This window comes from Meriones unguiculatus, chromosome 3 (assembly GCF_030254825.1).
Source record: "Meriones unguiculatus strain TT.TT164.6M chromosome 3, Bangor_MerUng_6.1, whole genome shotgun sequence".
Classification (NCBI taxonomy): Eukaryota; Metazoa; Chordata; class Mammalia; order Rodentia; family Muridae; genus Meriones; species Meriones unguiculatus.
The window spans coordinates 84,487,777-84,511,877 of record NC_083351.1 but is presented as its reverse complement, the minus strand read 5'-3'; the positions used below and the strand labels follow the sequence as shown (position 1 = coordinate 84,511,877).

Here is a 24,101-nt window from a genome sequence, read left to right as displayed (position 1 = left end):
TGACTACTTAAGAAATACTGCATGATCCTGAAGTAAAGATGCAGTAAGAGGATCAAAACTTATCTGAGCAATAGTAATAGCTAGTTCTCCACTTGCTCTTAACCATCATAAATAAATGAAAAAAAAAATCCTGGAAGGTACTGTCCAATTACAAAATCTACCGTATTAACCAATCTACTCATGTAAGCTTTTACTAAAACCCTAAGGTGTGGAAACCAGACAACTTCATCTTCAGGTCCTGTTTTACTAATGGCAATACCAACAGTAAAAGTCAGCAGTATTTTACTATATATAGTATATTTGCTATATCTACTATAATAAAATACAAAAAAATCCTTATATAGAATCTTTATATACGTTTGCATGTACATTTTGTTTGCATGCATGTCCGTACTCCAAACATGTACAATGCTTGTATAGGCCAGAAGAAGGCATAATATCCCCTAAAACTGGAGTTACAGATAGTTAGCAGCCACATTGAGTCCTGGGAACCAAACTTGAGTCCTCTGGACGAGCAGCCAGTGCTTTTAAGCACTAAACCATGTCTCTCTAGACCCCATCAGGACTATTTTAAATTTCTCCCCAATTCCTTCTTAATTGAGAACAAGTATAGTCACATCAAGATGGAGTATACTGTGAAATTATCTTTGGCTTCCATTGCGTATCTATCTATTAATGCACATGCATGAATCCCTGTGTCCTTAACTCCAAATGTTAGACTGCATATTCGTAGCTTAAAAGTTGACCCCAGCACACTCTTGCACTTCAAGCACATTGATGGATGACTGAAAGGCATTTCTCTCTCATTAATGTGACTTACAAACAAAAAAGCAAGGCCAAGGTGCCAAAAATCTAGAATTCAGAGATGCTAACCTCTGTGCTACTTATTGCTAAGTGACTCCTTGAATAAATTGCTCTTCCACTTCAACTCAAGAACCATTCATGACTAAACACCAGAGAGCCGCAAACACCACACAGAACACACTGTTTGTGATGATGCCAAAAAACCCCAAGGACAAAACACAATTGCTAATTTCAGATCAATTTAAACCAAATAACAAAAAAGAACTCAAAATAAGCAAAACTACATTTATTTTTAAGCTCACAGTGTTTTTCTTGATCAGTTCATAGCTTAAGTAACATATTATCTCTATCTCTGTCAATGACAAACATCCCGACATTAGATTTTTCAACTATTAAATTCAAATATTAGTAAGTTATACATAGGAAAATACAGAAGTGCTACGCTGTAAGTCAAGGTCATGTAGAGTGCATAGTCATTTGACACATGAGTAAATGATGAAATGTCATGTGGACCATGTACAAAAGCTGGAGTTGTTGAAGCAAAGCACACTCATTAGCAAGACTTACTGCTTGAAGACAGAGCTGAGGGACACATGAACACTTCAGAGCTGAATGCTCCATCTCACTATCAAAAGGCTTGGAGATACAGAAATTTTTGTTTGTTTGTTTTAATAACAAAACTAACCCTGGGTTTTCATTGTTTTCACCAAGGTAAAATTCAGACACATTTGAATTCTATGGCTTTGTTAAAATAAGTAAGAGAAGTAAGGGGAACAGGGACTGTCTCTGACATGAATTCAGTGGCTGGCTCTTTGACCACCCCCCACCCCGAGGGGAAAGCAGTCTTACCAGGCCACAGAGAAAGACAATGCAGCCAGTCCTGATGAGACCTGATACACTAGGGTCAGAGGGAAGGGGAGGAGGACCTCCCCTATTGGTGGACTTGGAGAGGGGCATTGGAGGAGATGAGGGAGGTAGGGTGAGATTGGGAGGGAATGAGGGGGATTCTACAGGGGGGATACAAAATGAATAAACTATAATTAATATAAAAAACAAAAATTCAATTAAAAAAAGAGAAACTCAAAGATATTTAAGTCTTAGTGGAAAACAGGAAAGTAAAAGTTAAGTAACACTGACAGAATCACCAAGAACAAGAAGGGTAATAAGCCACCAATAGAAAGCAGGGCTTGTTGCAGCCTTGCCCTAAGAGCTAATGGCACCATGAAAATGTACCAGACTTGCTGGGAAACCAACACCAGGGAGATAAGAGTTGAGAAAAACCACTTCAGGATGCTGAAGTCAGAGAAATAGAAACAATGCTGCATTTTTAGCATATTGGCCAATATCCCAAAGAGCATCTGAAGAAGCAGGGCTGCCAACACAAACCATGCCAATTTAACAAGGAAGGAATACACATTTTCTTACAGTTGATATTCACAGCCTTCTGAACACACACTGATGCTGGCAGAAGGGAGAAGAGAAAAAAATGGTGCCAATTTGTCCCTTTTAATTCTTCCTATTTGATTTTTTTACTTTTGCCAATACAATTAAAAAGGTACAATTTAGTATTAGTTTAAAATGTGTTTTTTAATGTAATATTTAGATTCTATCCATTTCCAAAAACACAGTGAATAAAACATTGGGTTATTTATCCATCTATAAATTCATAGGAATAATATTATATAGACAAAAGGTCAAAAACAAAAGAAAAATTTTGTACTTTAACACCTAGGCCATGGTGACTTAGAACATGAGGAAAATATATGGAGCCCAAATCCTAATAGACCACCATGGCCTCTACCCCCAAGAAAGACAATTTTTGCTGTAAAAATAGCTATTTAATAAGACCTTGAGTTGAATCCTGTACAAATAGCCCAGGAGATAAGATGAACTTCTCCTCAGATTCTCTGTACTCACTGGACAATCATTTTAATAAATTCTCTCTGTCGGCTTTTATTCTTCGTAATTTCTTTTTACTTGCCCATACCTCTTCTTTTTCACACTGTTTTCAGCATGACAAATAGGCTGAAATCTGTTTTTAAAATAACATTCACTTTTTACTATAGTACCCTGGAAGTCTCTATCCTTTGGTTCAGTTGGCTATAGAACCTGAGAAAATTGTTGATATGATTGTGAAACACATTGCTACTATTGGATTTTTTATATAAACAAACAAATCATACAACTACAACTACACACACAATTTAGGTATCTGGAAACCTTAGCTGTACTGTCAAATTAAAAAAAAAAAACGATCTCAGTTTGAGTTAATAGCATACAGAAATTCACAGCCATATTGGTCTACAAATGTTCGTTGTTTCTATTTATGGGAAGTAACACCTTATATGAAATATGGATAAGGTCTTAATCCATACAGCTTTGATTAAACATAGTTTTTTTCTAAGGACTGAAGATACGACCACACACTTACTTAAAAACTACACTATCAATCTGTTTCAAGTGATATTAATTTGGTAAGTTGTTCTCCACAGAGGTGCTTCCTCATTCCCCCTAGTAAATCCCAGTGTAACCACTAGCACAAACCAGTTCTGTTCAATGACCTTCAACTGAGCTAGAAGATTTATGGTGACTCAAGCCCAACACTGAGAAGCTGGAAGTAGTCAATACCTCTGTCCTTCTGGGCAACAAATTTTTGCAAATATCTAGTCTCTTCATCTCTAGCTAATATGGTTCTCAAGTTACCTTTCCATCCTAGGCAGCCTGAAATTTCATATCTTGAAGCCCGCATGTATCCATACTGCACTCTCAATTTCTCATTTTCCCTAAGTTCGTGGTACCTCTGTCTCTTGGCACATACACACAGCCTCTGTCCATCTACTTTTATGCTTCAAGCTTGTGCATTCCATTTGCTTTCACATATTTCCACTATAGCATGTTCATAACTCTTTCCATAAAGGAATTCTGGTGCTGATGATGGTACCATATAAAAGCCAAGAGAAAGGCAGTTTTATAGTTTTATATTCAATGGGATTCAGTACATGTTACCCCAAACTATGGCATTTGAAGAAAACAGCAGAGGCAGAAAGGTTATTTTCTGATCTTCTCCCACAAAGAAACCCATGAAGCCTCCCTTGGAGAGGTAGGAATCACCATCTTTACCTGTTACTAAGTGTTGAAAGCATCCCACAAATTATGTCATCCCACAAATTGTACTTATTCCCAATACAAGATGTTGAAGACTCAGATGTTAAGACCTGATTAGGTAATGTAGACTCTGATATCATCAATGGATTAATGTTATGGCAGATGAGGGTTATTACTGATGCCAGTGCCTGATGAAATGGATAAGTTCAGCTCTTTCTGTTTTCTCCTCTTTTACGTTATCTTGTGATGCCCTACAGCATGAAATAACATGACACAATTGTCATTTACCAGATGCAGACTTCCATTTTGGATTTCTCAGCTTCCAAAACTATGTGACAAATAACCAACTGTAGTTTGTAAATTATTCATTTGCAAGTGTTTTCTGCTACAGCAGCAACAAACGGCAAGGACATCATTTGAAGACACAGGACATGGAGCAGCGTCTTCACAAGCAGACTTTGCATTTCTCCAGTACCATGAGCTGTGTAACAACCTCTTCATTCATTTAGACTCCTCTTGCTGTCCACTCCTCATGAACTCCTTAGCATTAAATAAAACAGGTGTCCCCATTTCCCTGAGTCTTCATTTCCTTATGAAAGCCCCAGGGTCCAGGAAAACTTGGCATTAAATGAGTTGTATGTATTTATCTTTAGCTGTGGTCTTAAAAATGAGAAGATTTTTTTTTCCTTCCCATACAATTTTCCCTTCAGCCTCACCTTCTAAAAGTTATTCTTGAAGCCTATTTAAAGATAAACTGTCACACAGGTATAACCTGTCATTTTCTAGAGATGCAGTGATGATGTCTTAAATGTCATCTCACTCCTGAAACCCTCTACATCTCGTTTTGGTTAAATATTAGGGTATGACTATACCTTAGACCTTGCCAGGACTCAAAACACCATCCAGTCTAAAAGCAGTGACTTAGGGGAAAAAAATCTCCCATTTCCTGGGCTCCTAGGAGCCTTCATCTCCTTTTTCTTTGTGGAGGGCAGAGGGGATACAAATAAAAGTTTCCTCACCTCAGCACCTTCATCTCCAACCCCTTCACCTGCAAAAGGTTTCTTCAGAATGAGGAAAGCTCATGACAATCACAATTCCATAACTACTCGGGAATTTCTTACTCCTTTGGCAGTCAACTGAAATTATCACTGTCTAACTCTAAAGCTGCTGAGCAATGAAAAATCTTTGGCAATCAACCTCAGCTGTGCTCTGTGGCAAGGTAGCAATCTTGACTCATCTCTTGGTGACTCTTGTGAGATTACAATCAATTCCCATCCTCCTTAGCATTTAACCCTGTACAGTGCTCAGTCACACTGAGAAGTTGCACACACTCTTACAAATCATGTGCACTCCACAACTCTGAAACTTAAAGATACAATGATTGGTACAACCAATATTGGTCTGATGTCCTTCAAAGAAGCTAAAAGATGAATATGAAGTGATCTAGAATTCCTCCGTCTAGAAACACAATCAAAGACAGTAACATCAAGTTCTCAAAGAGGTACAGTACTCTCACATTCACTGTAGCATGATGGGTAGGACCTGAGACGTAGAGTAAGGTTAAATATCCTACTATACATGACAAAGAAAATCATGCATTCTCTCTCTCTCTCTCTCTCTCTCAGACACACACACACACACACACACACACTGTGGAGGAGGTGAGGGTATTACTCAGCCTTATAAAAGGAATTACTACCATTTATGACAATGCAGATGAACCTGAAGACATTATACTGAGTGAAATGACTCAGAAATACAGAAACAAATATTGCATGATCTCATTTATGTATAGAATCTTTAAAATTTTCAGGAATCAAACTGATAGTGTCATAGGGTAGAATGCTAATTGCCAAATATGGAGATGTTGTTACAACTGTCAGTTGTAACATCAGTGACTTCCACAGCCTTTTTGGATGGCACTGTAGCTATAGCTAGGAATGTGTGCTGGCTCTGGCAGGGCAGCCCTGTAGTTCCAGCCGTTCAGAAGGCTGGTGCTGGAAGACTGCAAGCTCGATGTCTACTTGAGCAACTTTGAAAACCTATCTCAAAATAACAATGCCTTTAAAAAGATCTGGGATGGAGCTCATAGGAAAGCAGTTGCCTAGCATGTGTCAGACCCTAATAATTGGCCCCTAATAATGACTACTATAAAAACAAAATTCAGCTACACAAAATTGTATAGAGATGAAATTGTAAAGTAACTTAAAAAAAAAAGTCTTTTTGCATTCTCTAATAACATGAATTATTTTTCTAATTCAAATTAATATTTTGGTTATTTACAACAGTGACATTTAAAGAAGACAGAATTAAAGGACTTTTCACTATGGAGAGGAAAATGGTTTTATTACATAAATGTGTTGAAAAATTTGAAAGCTGGGATCCTTAAGAGTGGATGACATCACAGATGCTTACGGGTGGATTAGATCACAAGAACTACCTTCTAACAGTGAAGATTCCTGATACAAAATGTGTTTGGCACTCTCCTCTCATTCTCACACATGAGTTGTCTTGCCTGTAGGCATAAGGTTATTATGATGTAATTCAAATGCTGATTTTTGTATCCTCCATATCTGGTTGGAGTCCTTGTTCTGAGACTCTCCTGTCTCAATGTTTTATAAACACTGCTCCCCAACTGTCCCCTGATATACCAATGATGCAGCTTACAGCTAATCGCTGAGCAGGGGACAGAATAGTGCTGAATGTCCCTGCCAGCTTGGGTAGCAGGAGTTATAGGAGGCAGTAGGGGATTGAGCAGATGTCCAAGAGGTACGTGGCGAGAACGAGAGCTCAGCAAGGAAAGCTACAAAGTCCAAGTATCACTGGAATGTACTCTGGGAGGAAGCCAAATTAGCTTAAAAGGTTAGGAATGGATTAATAACTCTTCAGTTCTTGTGCTGTGAAGCTTGTTAAAATAATATAATAGAGTCTCAATTATTTGTGTGATAGCCGGATTAAGAGAGAAACTGAGAAACAAAGACAATTTTATAAAAATAATCCTAATACTTGCCCTTCCATCTCCTACCATGAAATGATACTAGACAGCCTTTGCCCCATGAGGTCCCTTCCAGCTTGGCTTTTCTTTTTCTTTTTTAATTAATTACATTTTATTCACTTTGTATCCCCCCATAAGCTCCTCCCTCCTCCCCTCCCGATCCCACCCTCCCTCCCCCGCACCCCCTTCTTCACACATGCCCCTCCCCAAGTCCACTGATAGGAGAAGCCCTCCTCTCTTTCCTTCTGATCTTAGTCTATCAGTTCTCATCAGAAGTGGCTGCATTGTCATCTTCTGTGGCCTGGTAAGGCTGCTCCCCCCTCAGGGGGAGGTGATCAAAGAGCAGGCCAATCAGATTATGTCAGAGGCAGTCCCTCTTCCCATTACTATGGAACCCACTTGGACACTAACTAGCCAAGGGCTACATCTGTGCAGAGGTTCTAGGTTATCTCCATGCATGGTACTTGGTTGGAGTATGAGTCTCTGGGAAGTTCCCTGTGTTTAAATTTCTGGTTCTGTTGCTCTCCTTGTGGAGTTCCTGTCCTCTCCAGATCTCACTATTTCCCACTTCTTACATAAGATTCCATGCCCACTGCCCAACAGTTGGCCATTTAGAAACATTAGCCAAATAAAAGGCTGCTCATGTCACATCACCTATCTGTGGTCTGTTACAGTAGCATATAAGAGGCTAAGCTAGGTTGCTGACTGTTCCCTGAAGGTCCATGTATTAAAAGTAGTCTCCAGGGGTGTTCTTGTTAGGACACCTTTGAAGGTGAGGCCTGGTAGGAGCCCAAGTCACTGGCAGAGTGCTCTTGAAGGAGATTGTGAGAAACTCTCTCTCTGCATTTTTCTCTGTTTTCTGCTCAGGATGTAAATGGTTTGTTTACTGCATGCTTCTAATATAATGTACCATATTACCAGAGGTCCAACTCTGAGAGGATGCTACAAGGATTCCTCTAAAATTATCAGTTGAAGTATTTTTCTGAAAAAAGTTAGGATGCAAGTGAATGGACAGAGAAAGGAGATATGCTTTAAATATAGTCATGCTGTCTCTTGAACATAAATTTTTATTGGGCTTACCGAAGGAATTATTAAAGTACAAATTTGGATTATAGAATAGTCACAGGTAGTAAGAGTTAAAGATAATTTCATAGAAAAAGAAAAATCCTGCTCCATTTCCTCATGTAAATATTTTATTATCAGCATAATAAAATATCTTCATGAATCATTATAGCTAATTCATACACCATTAGTCTTCCTACATTTAAACACAAACATTGTCACAAATAATAAGCTGATAGGTTGGTGAAATCTTTGGGGAGTACAAAGGACATAAAATGAGGCTTAAAAATTACACTTTTTAGCAATAAAAGCATTAAGCAGGGTAAAATGTGACCTTGAAGGAAAAAGGGATGAGCCAGTAACTTGAATGGACCATTTTCTTAACCAGAAATGAAGATGGGTTGTGAGAACTGCAAATATCAAGATGTTTACGGAAAGGTCACATCCATTTAACACACAGTATCACTTATTATCATTTTACTGAGAAAAAAAACAAGTGCCTATTTAAGCCCCATTTTTAAGGTGGATGTTAAGGGAAAGATGGATGGACCATAAATACAACTTGTTTAAAAAGAAGACAGCAGAAAGAGAAATTAAAAGATCTGAAGAATGTAGGTGGGGGTTAAAAAAGGAAAGCAGTTAAGTCATGTCGTACCATTTAAAGAAAGAATATGCCTTTAAGACTCACTTTACAGCTCTATCTAGGTACTTTAGAAAAAGTTATAGTTTAAGCTCTGTAATAGATTGCTTGTCTGGCATGCTCTGAGGTAGGCTGTTTGCCTAGCATGCCTGTGGCTCTGGATTCGATGTGCCGCACAACACAGATAAAAAGGAACTAAAACTTATAGGCTAAATGTAGAAACTAACACAGATAGGTCTACAACATAAGTTCAGGAAAAGGCAAATGTATGAAAAAGGATGGTGTAACCCAGAAAAATTAAAGGGTAAACTGGAATCTCAGTCACTTGGAAAAGACTACATAATAAAAAGTTTGGGATGACTTAAAGCAGGGAATCCCCACCTTCCGAATGCTATGACCCTTTAATACAGTTCCGCATGTTGTGATGGCCCCTACTACAAAATTATTTTCATTGCTATTTCATGACTATAATCTTGCTACTGTTATGATTTGTAATATAAATCTCTGTGTTTCCTTATGGTCTCTGTTGAAGGATTGTTTGACGTGAAGGGGTCATGAGAACAGGTTGAGAACTGCTGAAGAGGGTTTGTGTATTGAGTGTGTGTGTGAGAAGGGTATTCAGCACTGGCAGCAGGAGAGGGGACTTCACACACGCAGTAGTAACCACAGGCAGGCTTCCATACCACAGGTAGGCTTCCATACCACAGGCAGGCTTCCATACCACAGGCAGGCTTCCATTGGCCCGTGATTATTAAACATGTCTTGATTTCAAATTGCTTGAAGATGCTAGAAAACTATTAGAAATGATTGTATTTAATGAGAATAAAAATAGTATTTCTCCATCATTCTCTAGCCTCATCCACTTCTCTTAATCTCCCCATTTAATACTTGATCCTCATAATCAGCTCCCTAAATTTCTAGCTATTATCATGTAAATATTTCTTTACAATATTATATTTCTTCCCAATCCAAATCGATCTGAAGGGTGTCATACAACCTGACACCGCTTTCACCGGGGCTTTGTCCTACCATTTTCCCTTCCACTGGACAGAAGGCTGAGGCAGTCGTCGAGCACCCACGCTCAGACCATCCCCAGATTGGTGTAATGCTCCTTCACTGACATTTGAAAATCCCTGGTAACTTCTTGACAGGGTACCCCACCTCTTCATTTTTTTCTGGGGACTTCACTTTCGACCCAGTGCTTCCTATGGTGCCTTGTTTGAAGAACAGGTTTCAATGTGGCTCTATACTTTAGAAGGACTCTCTTGTGTACTGTATGGAACAGACATTACCTGCATTTCTGATGGCTCAAGCTTGCCTACTCCTTGCACCCCCCAGGTTCACTTAACAGCATATCTACCTGGAATAAAACTATGCTGCTCAAAAACTTTACTGTTTATCCTAACCTAAAGCTGAAGATGAGCCTTGACCACCTCAAAAAGACTGATCAAAAATGACTGAGGATTCTGAACTCTCTGGTGCTGAGATGGGGAGGATTTCTTATAACTCAGGAGTCTCTCTCTGAGGACCTTGAAAACCATTTCTCAGAAAGATTATTAGGTAAATAGGTAGCATGTCTCCCAGTCTGTAAGCAGATTTATCCTAACTCTCTTAGTATAGACACAGCTGAACTCAGGCATCACCCTGGCTGCCCTCTGTCACTCTTCAGTCCATTCTGCTTAGCTCCACACATTGTACCTCTCTCTCCTTTAGCCAGCACTCCCCTGTTGACACACTCAGTTACTGTGTGCACGAGGGTGTACAGACAGACCACTCACATGTGCACATGTGCATATGGATCATCTATTGGTTAGACTCTGCCCTTACCACTTGAATAGGCACCGAGATTTGAAAATAATGCCTGGCATAGAATAAGAATTCAGGTAAGTTGGTTTAGTAAATAAATTAATAACTGTAATAAATGGTACTTCCCTAGCTTCTTCGGGGGCAATATTTTCCTGGTTGGTGTGAGGCATCAAGATTATTTCATCCATTATAATTCAGCAATATGTTCTAGAAATTTCTTCTCCACATTTAAGAGTCACTATTTACTTAAAATAAGACACTAAGAATAGGAGAACTATATGTGCATATTTTGTAAGTACTGCTGCCTTTACAGAAATTTATGATCCAAAAAGTTACTTAATCCTCTAAACCAAAGAAAATATTCAACTCTATGATTAAATTTTGACACAATTTGGAAGGAACCAAAGGGATAACTGCTAACAGAAAATAAGGATAATCTCAAGACAAAGCTGCTTTATATCAAAGGAGCCACATAATTGTGCCCAGTGCTGGGGGTAGGGGGGTATGGCAAAATGAAGACATTAGCAAATGTGACAGTATCATATGGTGTTAAGACTTCTTTGGGAAAATGACTCAGCATCAAGTATTTGGGCCATGAAGATACTCATATTCATTGACCTATGTCACCAGCTTCTAATCATTTACGCAATGGAAATATAATTTATATAACACTTATAAATTGCTGCTTTCTCAGTAATGCTTTTAAATGTTGCTTATAGGAAACTGAAGTCCTAAATTTAAAGGTGGTAAAGCCAACTCTAGTAATTCATTCAAGTAATACTTTGTGACGGGAAGCTATAGTCTAAGGAAAATAGGGTACAGCTATTATCTACAAAATCAAATGAAAAACTCCAGATGAAAATAAATACACACACACACACACACACACACACACACACACACACACACACATATACATACAGACATACATACATACATATATATTAAGAGCAAGCATGGTCGTGCATGTCTGGCACTCAGAAAGCAAAAATAGGTGGATTTCTTGAAGTTCAATACCTATATACAAAGTGAGCACTAGCCAGCTAGGGCTACACAGCTTCTTTAAAAAAATTAAGTCAAAATAAATGTATACGAATATATGCATATACACATTTTATAAAATTAGAACATGCAAAAATATCAGAAGGTAGTTTGTTCAGAAACTAAACAAATGAATGATATTTTTGATTTCTTTATTTTACATTTCTGAAAATGTACAACTTTTTTCAGAAAACATCTTTTAAGTCTAAGAGAAACATGGTTATTTTTAGCAAAGTTTCATTTTCAACATAGATAAATCAGTATGAATTCTTGATTTGTTTCCAAAAAAGTTAAGATTAAAATAAAAATATATACTTGAAAAGTTAACAAAATATATTTGAAATAGAATTTTTCTTAATTCAGCATGACAAACACCAACACATATGCTTAAAAAGAAAGTAAACAATGAAAATCACGCCCATAAATCCTTGAAACAGGTTTTACCAAAAGTTAGGTAAAAATGCACTGGATAAAGCTTCTGTAAACCAAAGGACACAGTCATCAAAACAAAACGACTGCCTATAGACTGGGAAAGGATCTTCACCAACCCTATATCTGACAGAGGGCTAATATCCAGTATACATAAAGAACTAAAAAAGCTGAAAAGCAGCAAACCAAGTAATCCAATTAAGAAATGAAGAACAGAGCTAAACAGAGAATTCTCTGTAGAGGAATATCGAATAGCAGAGAAACACTTAAAGAAATGCTCAACGGCATTAGCCATTAGGGAAATGCAAATCAAAACAACCCTGAGATTTCACCTTACACTCATCAGAATGGCCAAGATGAAAAACTCAAGTGACAACACATGCTGGAGAGGCTGTAGAAAAGGGAACCCTCCTCCACTGCTGGTAGGAATGTAAACTTGTACAACCACTCTGGAAATCAATCTGGGGCTTGCTCAGACAACTAGGAATAGTGCTTCCTCAAGATCCAGCCATACCACTCCTACGCATATATCCAAAAGAGGCTCAAGTACACAATAAGGACATTTGCTCAACCATGTTTGCAGCAGCTTTATTTGTAAAAGCCAGAAGCTGGAAACAGCCCAGATGCCCCTCAACTGAAGAATGGATGCAGAAATTGTGGTACATCTACACAATGGAATACTACTCAACAATGAAAAATAAGGAAATCATGAAATTTGCATGGTAAATGGTGGGACCTGGAAAGGATCATCCTGAATGAGCTGTCCCAGAAGCAGAAAGACACACACGGCATATACTCACTCATATAGGCATGCAATATAGGATAAACCTACTAAAATCTGTACATCTAAAGAAACTAATCAAGAGGGAGGACTCTTGCTAAAATGCTCAATCCCTATCCAGAAAGGCAAAGAGGAAGAACATCAGAAGAAGAAGAAAACAGGAAACAACCTAGGGACCTGCCACGGAGGGCCTCTGAAAGGCTCTGCCCTGCAGACTATAAAAGCAAATGCTGAGATTCATGGCCAACTGTTGGGCAGTGTGCATGGAATCTTATGAAAGAAGTGGGAAATGGTAAGATCTGGAGAGGACAGGAACTCCACAAGGAGAGCAACAGAACCAGAAATTTAAACACAGGGAACTTCCCAGAGACTCATACTCCAACCAAGTACCATGCATGGAGATAACCTAGAACCTCTGCACAGATGTAGCCCTTGGCTAGTTAGTGTCCAAGTGGGTTCCATAGTAATGGGAAGAGGGACTGCCTCTGACATAATCTGATTGGCCTGCTCTTTGATCACCTCCCCTTGAAGGGGGAGCAGCCTTACCAGGCCACAGAGGAAGACAATGCAGCCACTCTTGATGAGATCTGATAGACTAAGATCAGAAGGAAGGAGAGGAGGGCCTCCCCTATCAGTGGACTTGGGGAGGGGCATGTGTGAAGAAGGGGGTGCGGGGGTGGGAGGGTGGGATCGGGAGGGGAGGAGGGAGGGACTTATGGGGGGATACAAAGTGAATGAAGTATAATTAATTAAAAAAATAAATATTTCTAACATTTATTCATCATTTTGAAAAAAAGAAAAATGTCAGCACTAGGTGGTCAGTAGTAGCGCATGCCTTTAACACCAGCACTTTAAGGGAGGCAGAGGAAAGCAGATCTCTGTAAGCCAGCCTGATCTACAGAGTTTCAGGACAGCCAAGGCTACACAGAGAAACCTTGTCTTGAAAAACCAAACCAACAAATAAACAAATGAATGTCAGAACAGGCCAGCTGATCCAAATGCTCTATACTCACTGGGATGCAGTATTCCACCATTGGGTAATGTAATTTATGACCCTTTGCTGTTCTTCCAGAGAAAAAGCAACTTTGGCAGACATCATAGTTAAAATGCTTTAGGCTCCTGTACCTGCAATGGAGAAAAGAACAGGCATCACTCCTGCTATTTAATCCAAATCGGTCACTTGGTAACAAGCCTCACAGGTCCAAAGCAGCAAGCAAAACAAGGTTGTGTATCTCTGCAAATGCAGGACTTTGTATCTTAGTGCCAATTTATTTGTCTGTCTGTCTGTCTGTCTATCTATCTATCTATCTATCTATCTATCTATCTATCTATTTTTATTTATTTACACATACAATTTATTCACTTTGTATCCTGACTATACACCCATCCCTCATTTCCTCCGGTTCCACTCTCCCTCTTACCCCCCATCTCCTTCCCCTAATGCACGGGAAAAGGGGAGTCCTCCTTCCCTACTATCTGACCCTATCCTATAATGTCCCAGCAAGATTTCCTGGATCCTCTTCCTCTGTGGGTTGGTACACACCACCAAGGGAAAGTGATTAAAGAGCAGGCAACCGAGTTCATGGCAGAGACTCCCCCTGCTCTCTTTACTAGGGAACCCACTTGGAGTCTGAGCTGTCATGGGATATACCCGAGCAGGGGGTCTAGGTCCTCTCCATGAATGGTCCTTGGTTGATGCATCAGTCTCTGCAAGCTCCCTTGGCGCCAGATTTTTTGGCATTGTTGGTCTCCTTGAACTCCTGTCCCCTCGGAGTCTTTCTATCCCCATCCCCCTTTTTCCATAAGACTCCCTGCACTCTGTCCAAAGTTTGCCTGCGATCTGCTTCGATTCCCTGCCGGGTGGAGTCTTTCAGAGGACATCTGTAGTAAGCTCCCATCATGTTCCCTCCCTTCTACCCCTTCAGATGCCCATCCTGTTTGCCCTTCTGATTGAGATTTAAGCATCTTCCCTAGGGTCCTCTTTTTTGTTTAGCTTCTTTAGGTCTGTAGATTTTAGTATGTTTATCCTATATCATATGGCTAATATCTGCTTATACCATGCGTGTCTTTCTGCTTCTGGGTTACCTCGCTCAAGATGATCTTTTCTAGTTCCATCCATTTGCCTGCAAATTTCATAATTTCCTTGTTTTTAATTGCTGAATAGTATTACATTGTGTAAATATACCACAATTTCTGTATCCATTCCTTAGTTAAGGGACATCTGGGTTGTTTCCAGGTTCTGGCTATTACAAATAAAGCTGCTACAAACACGGTTGAACAAATGTCCTGTTGTATGGTGGAGCATCTTTATGGTACATGCCAGAAGTGATACTGCTGCATCTTGAGATAGGGCCAGTTTTTCTGAGAAAGCACCAGATTGATTTCCAAAGTGGTTGGGTAAGTTTGCACTCCCACCAGCATCTGACAGAGGGTTAATATGCAGAATATATAAAGAACTCAGTGTCACTTTAGAAGTGACAGTTAATCTTACCAATGATGGGGACAAAGTAAATTTTGTAATTTATTTATTTATTAAAAAGGATTCTGGGTTGTGGAGGAAGATATATACCTTGTTCCTAAGTTAAGTTTTATAATATTTTATTTAAAAGTCATTTCTTTATTACTGAGAATTACATGCAGGCATGCAATAAAATATGGTAAACAGATGCAAATGTGTCTTGACAAATATGATTGACATCATCTCTCCTTAGTAGAATCTAGTTTAGCGCTGACAGCTCTTTCGTATTCTTCACCAGTAAGAAATCTTGTACTGTCAGCACATTTTAGCAATGATATTTCTCAGTCTTGCTTGCTGGTGGTGGTAAGCAGAAAAACCCAGGATGACGTCCTGGGTAGTGTTCCCAGTGGGATTTTAGGGGCTGACTCAACTGGGAAGAAGAGCATTCCTTTTACCTCCTTATAAAGACAGAAGGGACATCCATCTGGAAGAGTCAATTTGCTAGTGGGCTGTCACTATGAAAATTCAAGTCACAGGTTGAGGATAGCAGAGATTATAAAGGCAGAGCTGAGAATCAAGGTGCCCGTGCAGCACCATTCTTGGGTTGTCTATCTTTGCATTTTGTTTACATGAAAAGAGATGAAGCCTCTCATTCATGCATGCTGCTATTGACCAGTTGTGTGTAATTTTAACTGAAGCAGTTCTCAGCTTTTAAATACCCTGTAGATCTAAGATTTCATTAAGATTCATTTGGAGGGACTGAAGAGATGCTCAGCAGGTAAGAGCATTGACTGTACTTCCCGAGGATACAGGTTCAATCCCAGCATCAACACAGTGGCTCACAACCATCTGTAACTCCAGCCGTAAGGGATTTCATACTTTCTAACCTCCATGGGCACTGTGCGTACATGGTACACAAACTTAAAATATAATACACATACAATAAATAAACTGAGAAAAAAATTTAAATTCAGTTTGGAAGTGATTATTAGAAAACTCTGGCATTTTCACAAAAGTTTGGCACAGACAAGCTGCAGACTTGGCTTGGTGCATATGAGTGCGTGTTACTCTTCCAGAGAACCCAAGTTTTGTCCCCAGCACCCATGCTGGATAGATTATAACTGCAAACTCCAACTCAAAAAATCTGTCACCGTCCTCGGGCCTCCAACAACATACATGCATACACACACACACACACACACACACACACATAAATAAAAATAAATCTTACATTTACTCACACACCCACACTTCTCATGTCTCCAATTTACAGAAAAGTTCAATGTTACTTGTAGGCTTAGTGCATTACTGTATCAGGCTGACAATAACTAATAATGTGATGGGCAATAATAAAATGAGACTGCTGTCTTCTGCTTAAAACATATACTGCTCTGGACATGTTTTAGGAGGTCTAATGCACACTTACTCAAGAGGAAATAAAAGAAAGGTGAATAAACACGTCACCTTCTGACAACCATTGTACAGAGTTCCTACATAGACTCCTCTAAAGTTGTAAGTCAATGACCTTGACACAATGAGAACACTACAAGATGGATGGAGCCTGGCAGGCCTGGCTCAGACAAGCATGAGGCTCTGAGTTCAGGTCCTTCAAAACTGACATAAGTAATGCTGGCCCTAGTAGCACACATCAGTAATCGTAATACTAGGGAAGTGGAGACAGAAAGATGCCAGGGGCTTGCTGTTCAACCTATTTGAATTCAAGCTCCAGGTTCAGTAAGAGTTCTATATGAAAATAAGATGGAGAGCAGCTGAGGAAGATGAAGATACTTGGTGTCAACCTGTGGTCTCCATGAACATGCAATCATATCCAGAAGTATGTACATACACACACATAGAAGAAAAGGTGGGGGATGGAGAAAAAGTACATACTTTAGCAGTTTAATAATGGGCAAAGAAAAAGTAGGATTGATCACACCAAACTTAGCAGAAATAAAATCGAGTTATCTGATGACTTCTCAGTTCATATTTTACATGTTGCTTCCATCTTACTAAGTTTGACCCCAAACAACTTGGAACAGGCAACAAATTTGTTAAGAACTATAATTCAGTTATTCAATCTATAATTCAATTTTTCTGCATGAACATTCCTATGGCCTCAGTAAAAAGATATTTACAAAACTTCCCTATTCTGGACTAAAGTGTTATAAATAACTATAAGAACAATAATAAGTTTGTATATAGGCAATGAGAAGGAATTCCACTTTAGAAAGATGGATGGTGATGAGTATAAATGCACTCAAGAAGCCAGCCCCCAAGCCAGAATAAGTGGGAAGGGTTGACCAGACTACTATGAGAACATACAAGGAGAACAGAAACCACTGGATTCTAGTGTTAGTGCATCTCACCTGAACCCAACAATTGGACATTCTTTGCAAATGTTGCACTTGGCCTGATGTTTTGCAGTCTCAGCAGCTGCCACACGATGCAGAACCGGCATCCACACCATGGACTGTGGTTCCAAACGCATCCAGTCAATAAACTCCTTCACACTGATCTCTGGCTTGTTGTTGTTCTGGGGAAGAGACAGAAAGTGAAGAACAGCTCTTCAGTGAAGCTGGAGCAGGTGTTGCTGCTGCAAATTTGCATAAGAGAAATGCCACATGACTCCAGTTTAGTGAAGTCACAAACAGGTTCTTCAAGATAAGAAAATTCTAGAAACTAAAATTAGAAAAACTGCAGGTGGAAAAAAAAGGCAGCCATTGTCATACAGAAGAGGCAAGGGGGAAAGAGAAACAATTCCTTAATGCTCAACTTTTATTTTTTATTTGTGTGTTTTTTACTGAGCACACAAACAGGTTCACTTTCATGTAAGTTTGCATGCATGTAGAGGCCGGTGGTCCAACTCAGGTTTCATTCCCCAAGTACTCTCCATCTTACTTTTAAAACGGGGTCTCTCATTAGCCTGGGACTCAGAGATAGGCTATATTAGCTGGCCAATGGACCCCGAGGGTCCTCCTTCCTGTCCCTGCCACCTCCATACTGGGATTACAAGCATGTGCCATGTACCACTGCACCAGACTGAGTGGGTTATAGAGATACAACTTCAGGTCCTCATGTTTACACAGCAAGCCCTTTACAGCTGAGCCATCTACCTAGCCTCTCAATGCCTAAATAAAAGAAAAAGAAGAACACAACATAAAAAGCCACACATTTCCAGGTAAGCTTTCCATATGTACCCTTTAATTCTATAACATATACTTATCTAAGATGGTAAACATATAAAGGTGAGGACTCACTGGTGACCAAACAAAGTGGAAGGCCTTTACAAGTGCTGCGTCCTGACCCTGTTATGTCACACTGTCACACTGGAGGCGGACTGGTACAAAAACGCTTTGCAGGCTCTCCAGTTTATCAAGATAGATCATATGAGGCATCTCAAGTCTTCTCAAATCCTAATACTGAGTGATTGTGTGGGACAGCAGAGGTAAATTTCCCCGAATGTTTTTTCCCACTGTGGTTGAGGTCATTCTGTGAACTGACATATATGACTATAAATCATATTTAGAAAAAATCATTTAGTATTTTTTTATTTCTAAAATAAGAAAAAAGGCCATTATAAAATGTAATAACCCATGACATTGAGTATCCTCAAAGATACAGTGTGAGCATTTTTTTTTTCTCAGCAGTGATAAATCATTGGCTATGCTTTGGAAAAATATCTTGTAGGCTTCTAACTTTATGCATATGGATGACATCAGTAGCATTTATAAATGTGCTTATGCACAGTAAGCATTTAAAAAGAAACTGTAGCTCTTGCCCAGGTGAAAATTAGCACCTCATATCAGCGTAAAACTTTATACATGATTCTCTGTGTATGTGTATATACTCTTTAAGAGAAGATGACTGCTTTTGTAATATATTTTAAAAGATCTCTAGAGAGAACATTAAGGCATTTTTATTCCTTCAATAAGCAAACGTGTATCAGAGTCAATATGAAGTCCAATGTATTATGAAGTGATATGCAACCATCAGAATGTTTACGTTCTTCTGAAGGGCATGGGGCAAGCCCCTCTTCCACCAACAAGCATATGCTGTTAGAGATCCTTCGTTGAGGATGTCAAACCTGCTGGAACCTTGATCATCAGTTTCTCGGCCTATGTCAAACCTGCTGGAACCTTGATCATCAGTTTCTCGGCCTCTAAAACTGAGGAATCCATGTCTGTTATCTGTAAGCCACCCTGTTCATATATTCTGCTACAGCAGCATGAGCAGATTACATATGATACATCTTTTGTCTTCAAGAAGCTTAGGTGTGCAAGGGAGAAGCAATACTAAACAACTAATTGCACAACTCAGTGCGATGTCATCCTGTAGTGAGCATTATGGAGAAGATGATGTTAGAGTAGAGAGAGTATCTTTATCAGAGAGGGCCTGAGGAGGACATTCAGAGCACCCAAGAGCTAAGCAACATGGAAAGACGACAGAATGAGCAGAAGAGAATGTGTACAGAAAAGGAAGAACATTCTAAACAGAAGACACATGTCTAAGGGTGTGAATGCAGGCATCAAGAATAAAGTGAGTTCATGGAAAGCTAAGAACAGGGGGACAGGTGACAATAAAGGAGGCCAGGGTGTTGCAATAAACTGAAGACATTGTACTTCAGTTTATACTTCATGAAAAAGATATCTATCCAGGTTTTACTATTTCTCAAATCAAATGTGCCTGAAGAAACAAAACATTAAGAGGGCTGGTACTGCTAACTGGTTCCCTTCTTGGGAACATCTTCATGTCCCTTTGTCAGCACATTCTACACACCCCAGATGCTCATGCTTACCTGCTGGAAGCAGCTGCGAACACTGGGCTCAATGTTACTGCCCCCAAAGGCTGCTACCTCCCCCAGCTGTCGAGGGATCTGGATGGCATCATGCAGCAACAGACCAAGCTGCCGCTGGTCACACATCTCTGTGGGCCCTGCCACCTCCTTAAACAGACCTACAAAGAGGGAAAACAAGATGTCACCATCTGCTACTCAAAGCCTTATCTTTGGTGATGTGAACTGATCTATGTAAACATAAAAACAAAGCAAAACAAACAGTGAGGGACATGATCCAGATCAGGTGCCTGTTCAGTTCTGAGGCTCTTAATCTTCTATCTGTAACCAGAACCACATAAGCCACGTGTCTTAGAATAACCTTATGTCGTAGGTCAATACATACAATCAGGTCAACTAAAATAACGTTTTTAAATACTACAAATTCATGTACACCAGTTAGTCTTATGATCTCTGTAAGATATTCCCTTAAAGAAAATGAAGCAAAACTAAGCTTCCCTTATGATTTGATAAAGGATATAGCTTATAAAGTATACCTTTACATTTTATTGATTTACTAACTTTTGTGTTTACTCACAAATTCAATATTCTATGAAGATATATTTCATCTTCTTTTAGGTATGTCTATGTTTATATATACTTTGTATTGTAAATACCAAAAATAAGACAGTTTAATTTTTCACTTTTTATAGGAACTTACTAGCTATATAAACTAATTTGGTTTTGTTTTCTATAATGGAACTTTTTTTTTTTCTATTTTAAGACTTAAAATGTTTGTATCCTTTGCCTTTCTTTGGCTTTTCCAAGCATGAGCAAAATAAACACTGTTTTGCTTTCTAACATTTTTAAATCAACAACATTATAACTCCCCTTCCTGGGATAGTTATCTTTGACCCACTACGGGTAACATTTTGAGGATCAGAATTAATAGAAGATTCCCAATCAAGACACTAATGTAGTAGAGGAAGCTGCTTCTTCTACAGGGAGACACGGCTAATCAAAACAATCCCCCTTTTAATTGAAATCAACACATTTGGGAAGCATTTCAAGTTCTAACAGTTCAAGAGACATACCATCTAAATGCTCATCGTGTGATAATAAGAGTATAAGGGGAGTGAATACTTTAGGAGGTCTTATAAAACTATTCTCAAACAATATCCGATAAATAAATAGCAATAAAATGTCAGTCTCCTCTTGTCAAAGGGGAAGGATGTCAGTAGTGTCGTCAATGAAGTTTCAAACTGAAGTTATACTGAGTGATACTGACAAGTAATTATCACAAAATACAGTTTTAATTTTAAGCACATGAGGGGAAAGCAAATTCATTATAGATAAACGTAATTATTTTTATCATTTGTTGGTTTAGATTTGTTTACAGCTCCATTTGTTTCATTATTTAAAAAAAAAAGACCATCGTATCCCCAGAACATTGGCCCCGAATTCTTATAATGACACTTATTGTACACCTGTGTACATGTTCAATGGTTTTTACAGAGAAGCGCATATTTTTAAGAACATCAACTGTGCCCAGCTTTCCTGCTTTGAGGCAGAAAACGATGCTGCTAGGTCATTACTCAAAGAGCATAGTGAAATAGTGCCACCAAGTACAATTATACATTCTTATTATTTTAGTCAGACACAAAAGGCAGAATGACAATGTGAGATTGGGCTACAACGTGTTGTTTGATTAAAAAAAAAAAAAACAACAACAACAGCCAAAAGACAAATCTGAAAACAAAACAAAAAAAAGCAACCTAGAGGATAGGAAAGGAACTTTCCAAATGATGTTTGCTGATTCTGTATCTGCTGATGGCAGCAAGCCCCTGGCCATTTGCACTCAGGGACATGGGATGTTAGAATGTACTCCAAAGCCACTCTTAACTAAGTCACAAGCCATAGGCCCCAGTCAGGTGAAGACTGACCTCAGCCACTGCAAAATCTTTTCATATGAATGGCTCTCACCATTGAGTTTAAAGAGCGATTTGTCTTGAATATTAATTTTAACAAAGGAAATAATAATGAAGAGATGTTCTCACAACACTGGGGAAATCAAAAATGGAATCAGAATTGCTAAGAATCTCTCCATGATAAAAAACAAGGAAATCATGAAATTTGCAGGTAAATGATGGGAACTGGAAAAAATCATCCTGAGTGAGGTATCCTAGAAGCAAAAAGACACACAGGGTATATGCTCACTCATAAGTGGATATTAGACATATAGGATAAACATACTAAAATCTATACATGTAAGGAAGCTAATCAGGAAGGAGGACTCTGGCTAAGATGCTCAATCCCTTTTCAGAAAGGCAAAGAGGATGGACATCAGAGGAGGGAGAAAACAGGGAACAGGACAGGAGCCTACCACAGAGGGCCTCTGAAGGGCTCTACCCTGCAGGATATCTAGGCAGATGCTGAGACTCATAGCCAAACTTTGGGCAGAGTACAGGGAATCTTATGAAAGAAGTGGGAGATAGTAAGACCTGGGGAGGACAGGAGCTCCACAAGGACAACAACGGATCCAAAAAGTCTGGGCACAGGGGTCTTTTCTGAAACTGATACTCCAGCCAAGGACCACTCATGGAGATAGCCTGAAACCCCGGCACGGAGGTAGCCTATGGCAGTTCAATGTCCAAGTGGCTTCCATAGTAATGGGGACAGGGACTGTCTGTGATGTGAACTGATTGGCCTGCTCTTTGATCACCTCCCCCTGAGGGGGGAACAGCCTTACCAGGCCCCAGAAGAAGACAATGCAGCCACTCCTGATGAGATCTGATAGACTAGGATCAGAGGGAAGGGAAGGAGGACCTCCTTTATCAGTGGACTGGGAGAGGGACAGGGGTGAGGAAGAGGGAGGGTGGCATTGGGAAGGGAGGAGAGAGAGAGCTACAGGGGGGATACAAAGTAAATAAACTGTAATTAATAAAAATAAAAAAGAATTTAAAAAAGAATTTCAATATAAGAAGCAAAATTGAACCTCAGAACACTTTCAAAGCCTCAATAAAGACTTAGATTAGAGATTAAACCCAAGAGATTTCTTATTTAATTATGTCCTAAAGTGGCATCCATGGTGGGTTAAATAGTAGAAACTTACAATACAGGAGCTTCTGCTTCCCTACCCAAATCTGAGCATTTAAAGAAAATGTAAATCTTGAGCTCGAATTGCATTCATTTAGAGTCCATTCAGCACTGTGATGTAACTGTTATTTTAAAGCCCCATGTCTTTCAGGAGCATAGAAAACCCCAAATCACAGATGATTAGAAAGACAAATCTTGTACTAATTTTGGAACACTGATTTTTGAGTAATTCTTTCTTTTCCTGATCATTTTAGAAATGCCAAGATCTCAGATTTGTAAAACATCTTTTCTGGATAATGAGATTCCTGAAGTTCTAGGTCAAGGGCCACCAACAAAACTTTAAGTAAGGCTTAGGTGAGGCTTCCTTCCTCTACATGGCTTGCAAGGCTCACACAAGGAACCTCACCTTCTGATCCTACAGTCAGCTTATGTTCCATACAAATCCACATCTTCTATCTCTTTTTCAAACATTCTTGTCAAATTACGTCAGAATATCAAGCCTTTAGGTTCTAGGCTTGAGACTTGAAATCAAACAATCTAACAGTAACCCCTAAAGGTACATGATTTTGAATTCAGCATGCTTTTAGAAGAGACAAGACTTAGGAAGGGTCTTAGACCAATGATAATGGAGAAAAGTTTGTTTTCTTGATTCTGGGGTGAGTGCAAGGGCCTGTGTGTGCTCAGCAGGACCACTGAGCTATTCATAGACTACCGTACTTCCACTTCTTCCTTGCATCCAGCTTTTGCTTTTCGATTTCTTTCTATTTATGAATATCCTCCATCTTCTCCTCTAAATATACAGACTTGAGAGGGGCATGGGAGGAGATGACGGAGGGAGGGTGGGATTGGGAGGGAATGAGAGTGGGGGCTACAGCTGGGATACAAAGTGAATAAACTGTAATTAATATAAAAAATAAAAATTTAATTAAAAAAAATAAATAACACTTAAAAAATAAATAGAGAAGGACACTATAGATTCTATGAAAGAAAAAAATATACAGACTTATCTGCACAGAATCATCTGGAAATGAGCTTGGCAGCATCAAGTTACTTATCTTTTTTGGACAAATTAAACTAGAAGATACGTCACCATGTTGATGAGTTTGGAAACAC

The 24,101-nt window shown here is 39.1% G+C and overlaps 1 protein-coding gene across 6 annotated transcripts in view; it reads right to left on the bottom strand.

The window, feature by feature from the left end:
- The window catches only part of Utrn (utrophin), a 524,212-nt gene that overhangs the window by 34,995 nt on the left and 465,116 nt on the right, over positions 1-24,101 (bottom strand). For all 6 annotated transcript variants that reach the window (XM_060380271.1, XM_060380270.1, XM_060380269.1 and 3 more), the window contains 3 exons: positions 19,917-20,074; positions 17,488-17,654; positions 13,677-13,788 (listed from right to left, as the gene is read on the bottom strand). In XM_060380271.1, coding sequence (XP_060236254.1) covers positions 13,677-13,788; positions 17,488-17,654; positions 19,917-20,074 — 437 coding nt within the window. The remainder of the gene's footprint in view (positions 1-13,676; positions 13,789-17,487; positions 17,655-19,916; positions 20,075-24,101) is intronic.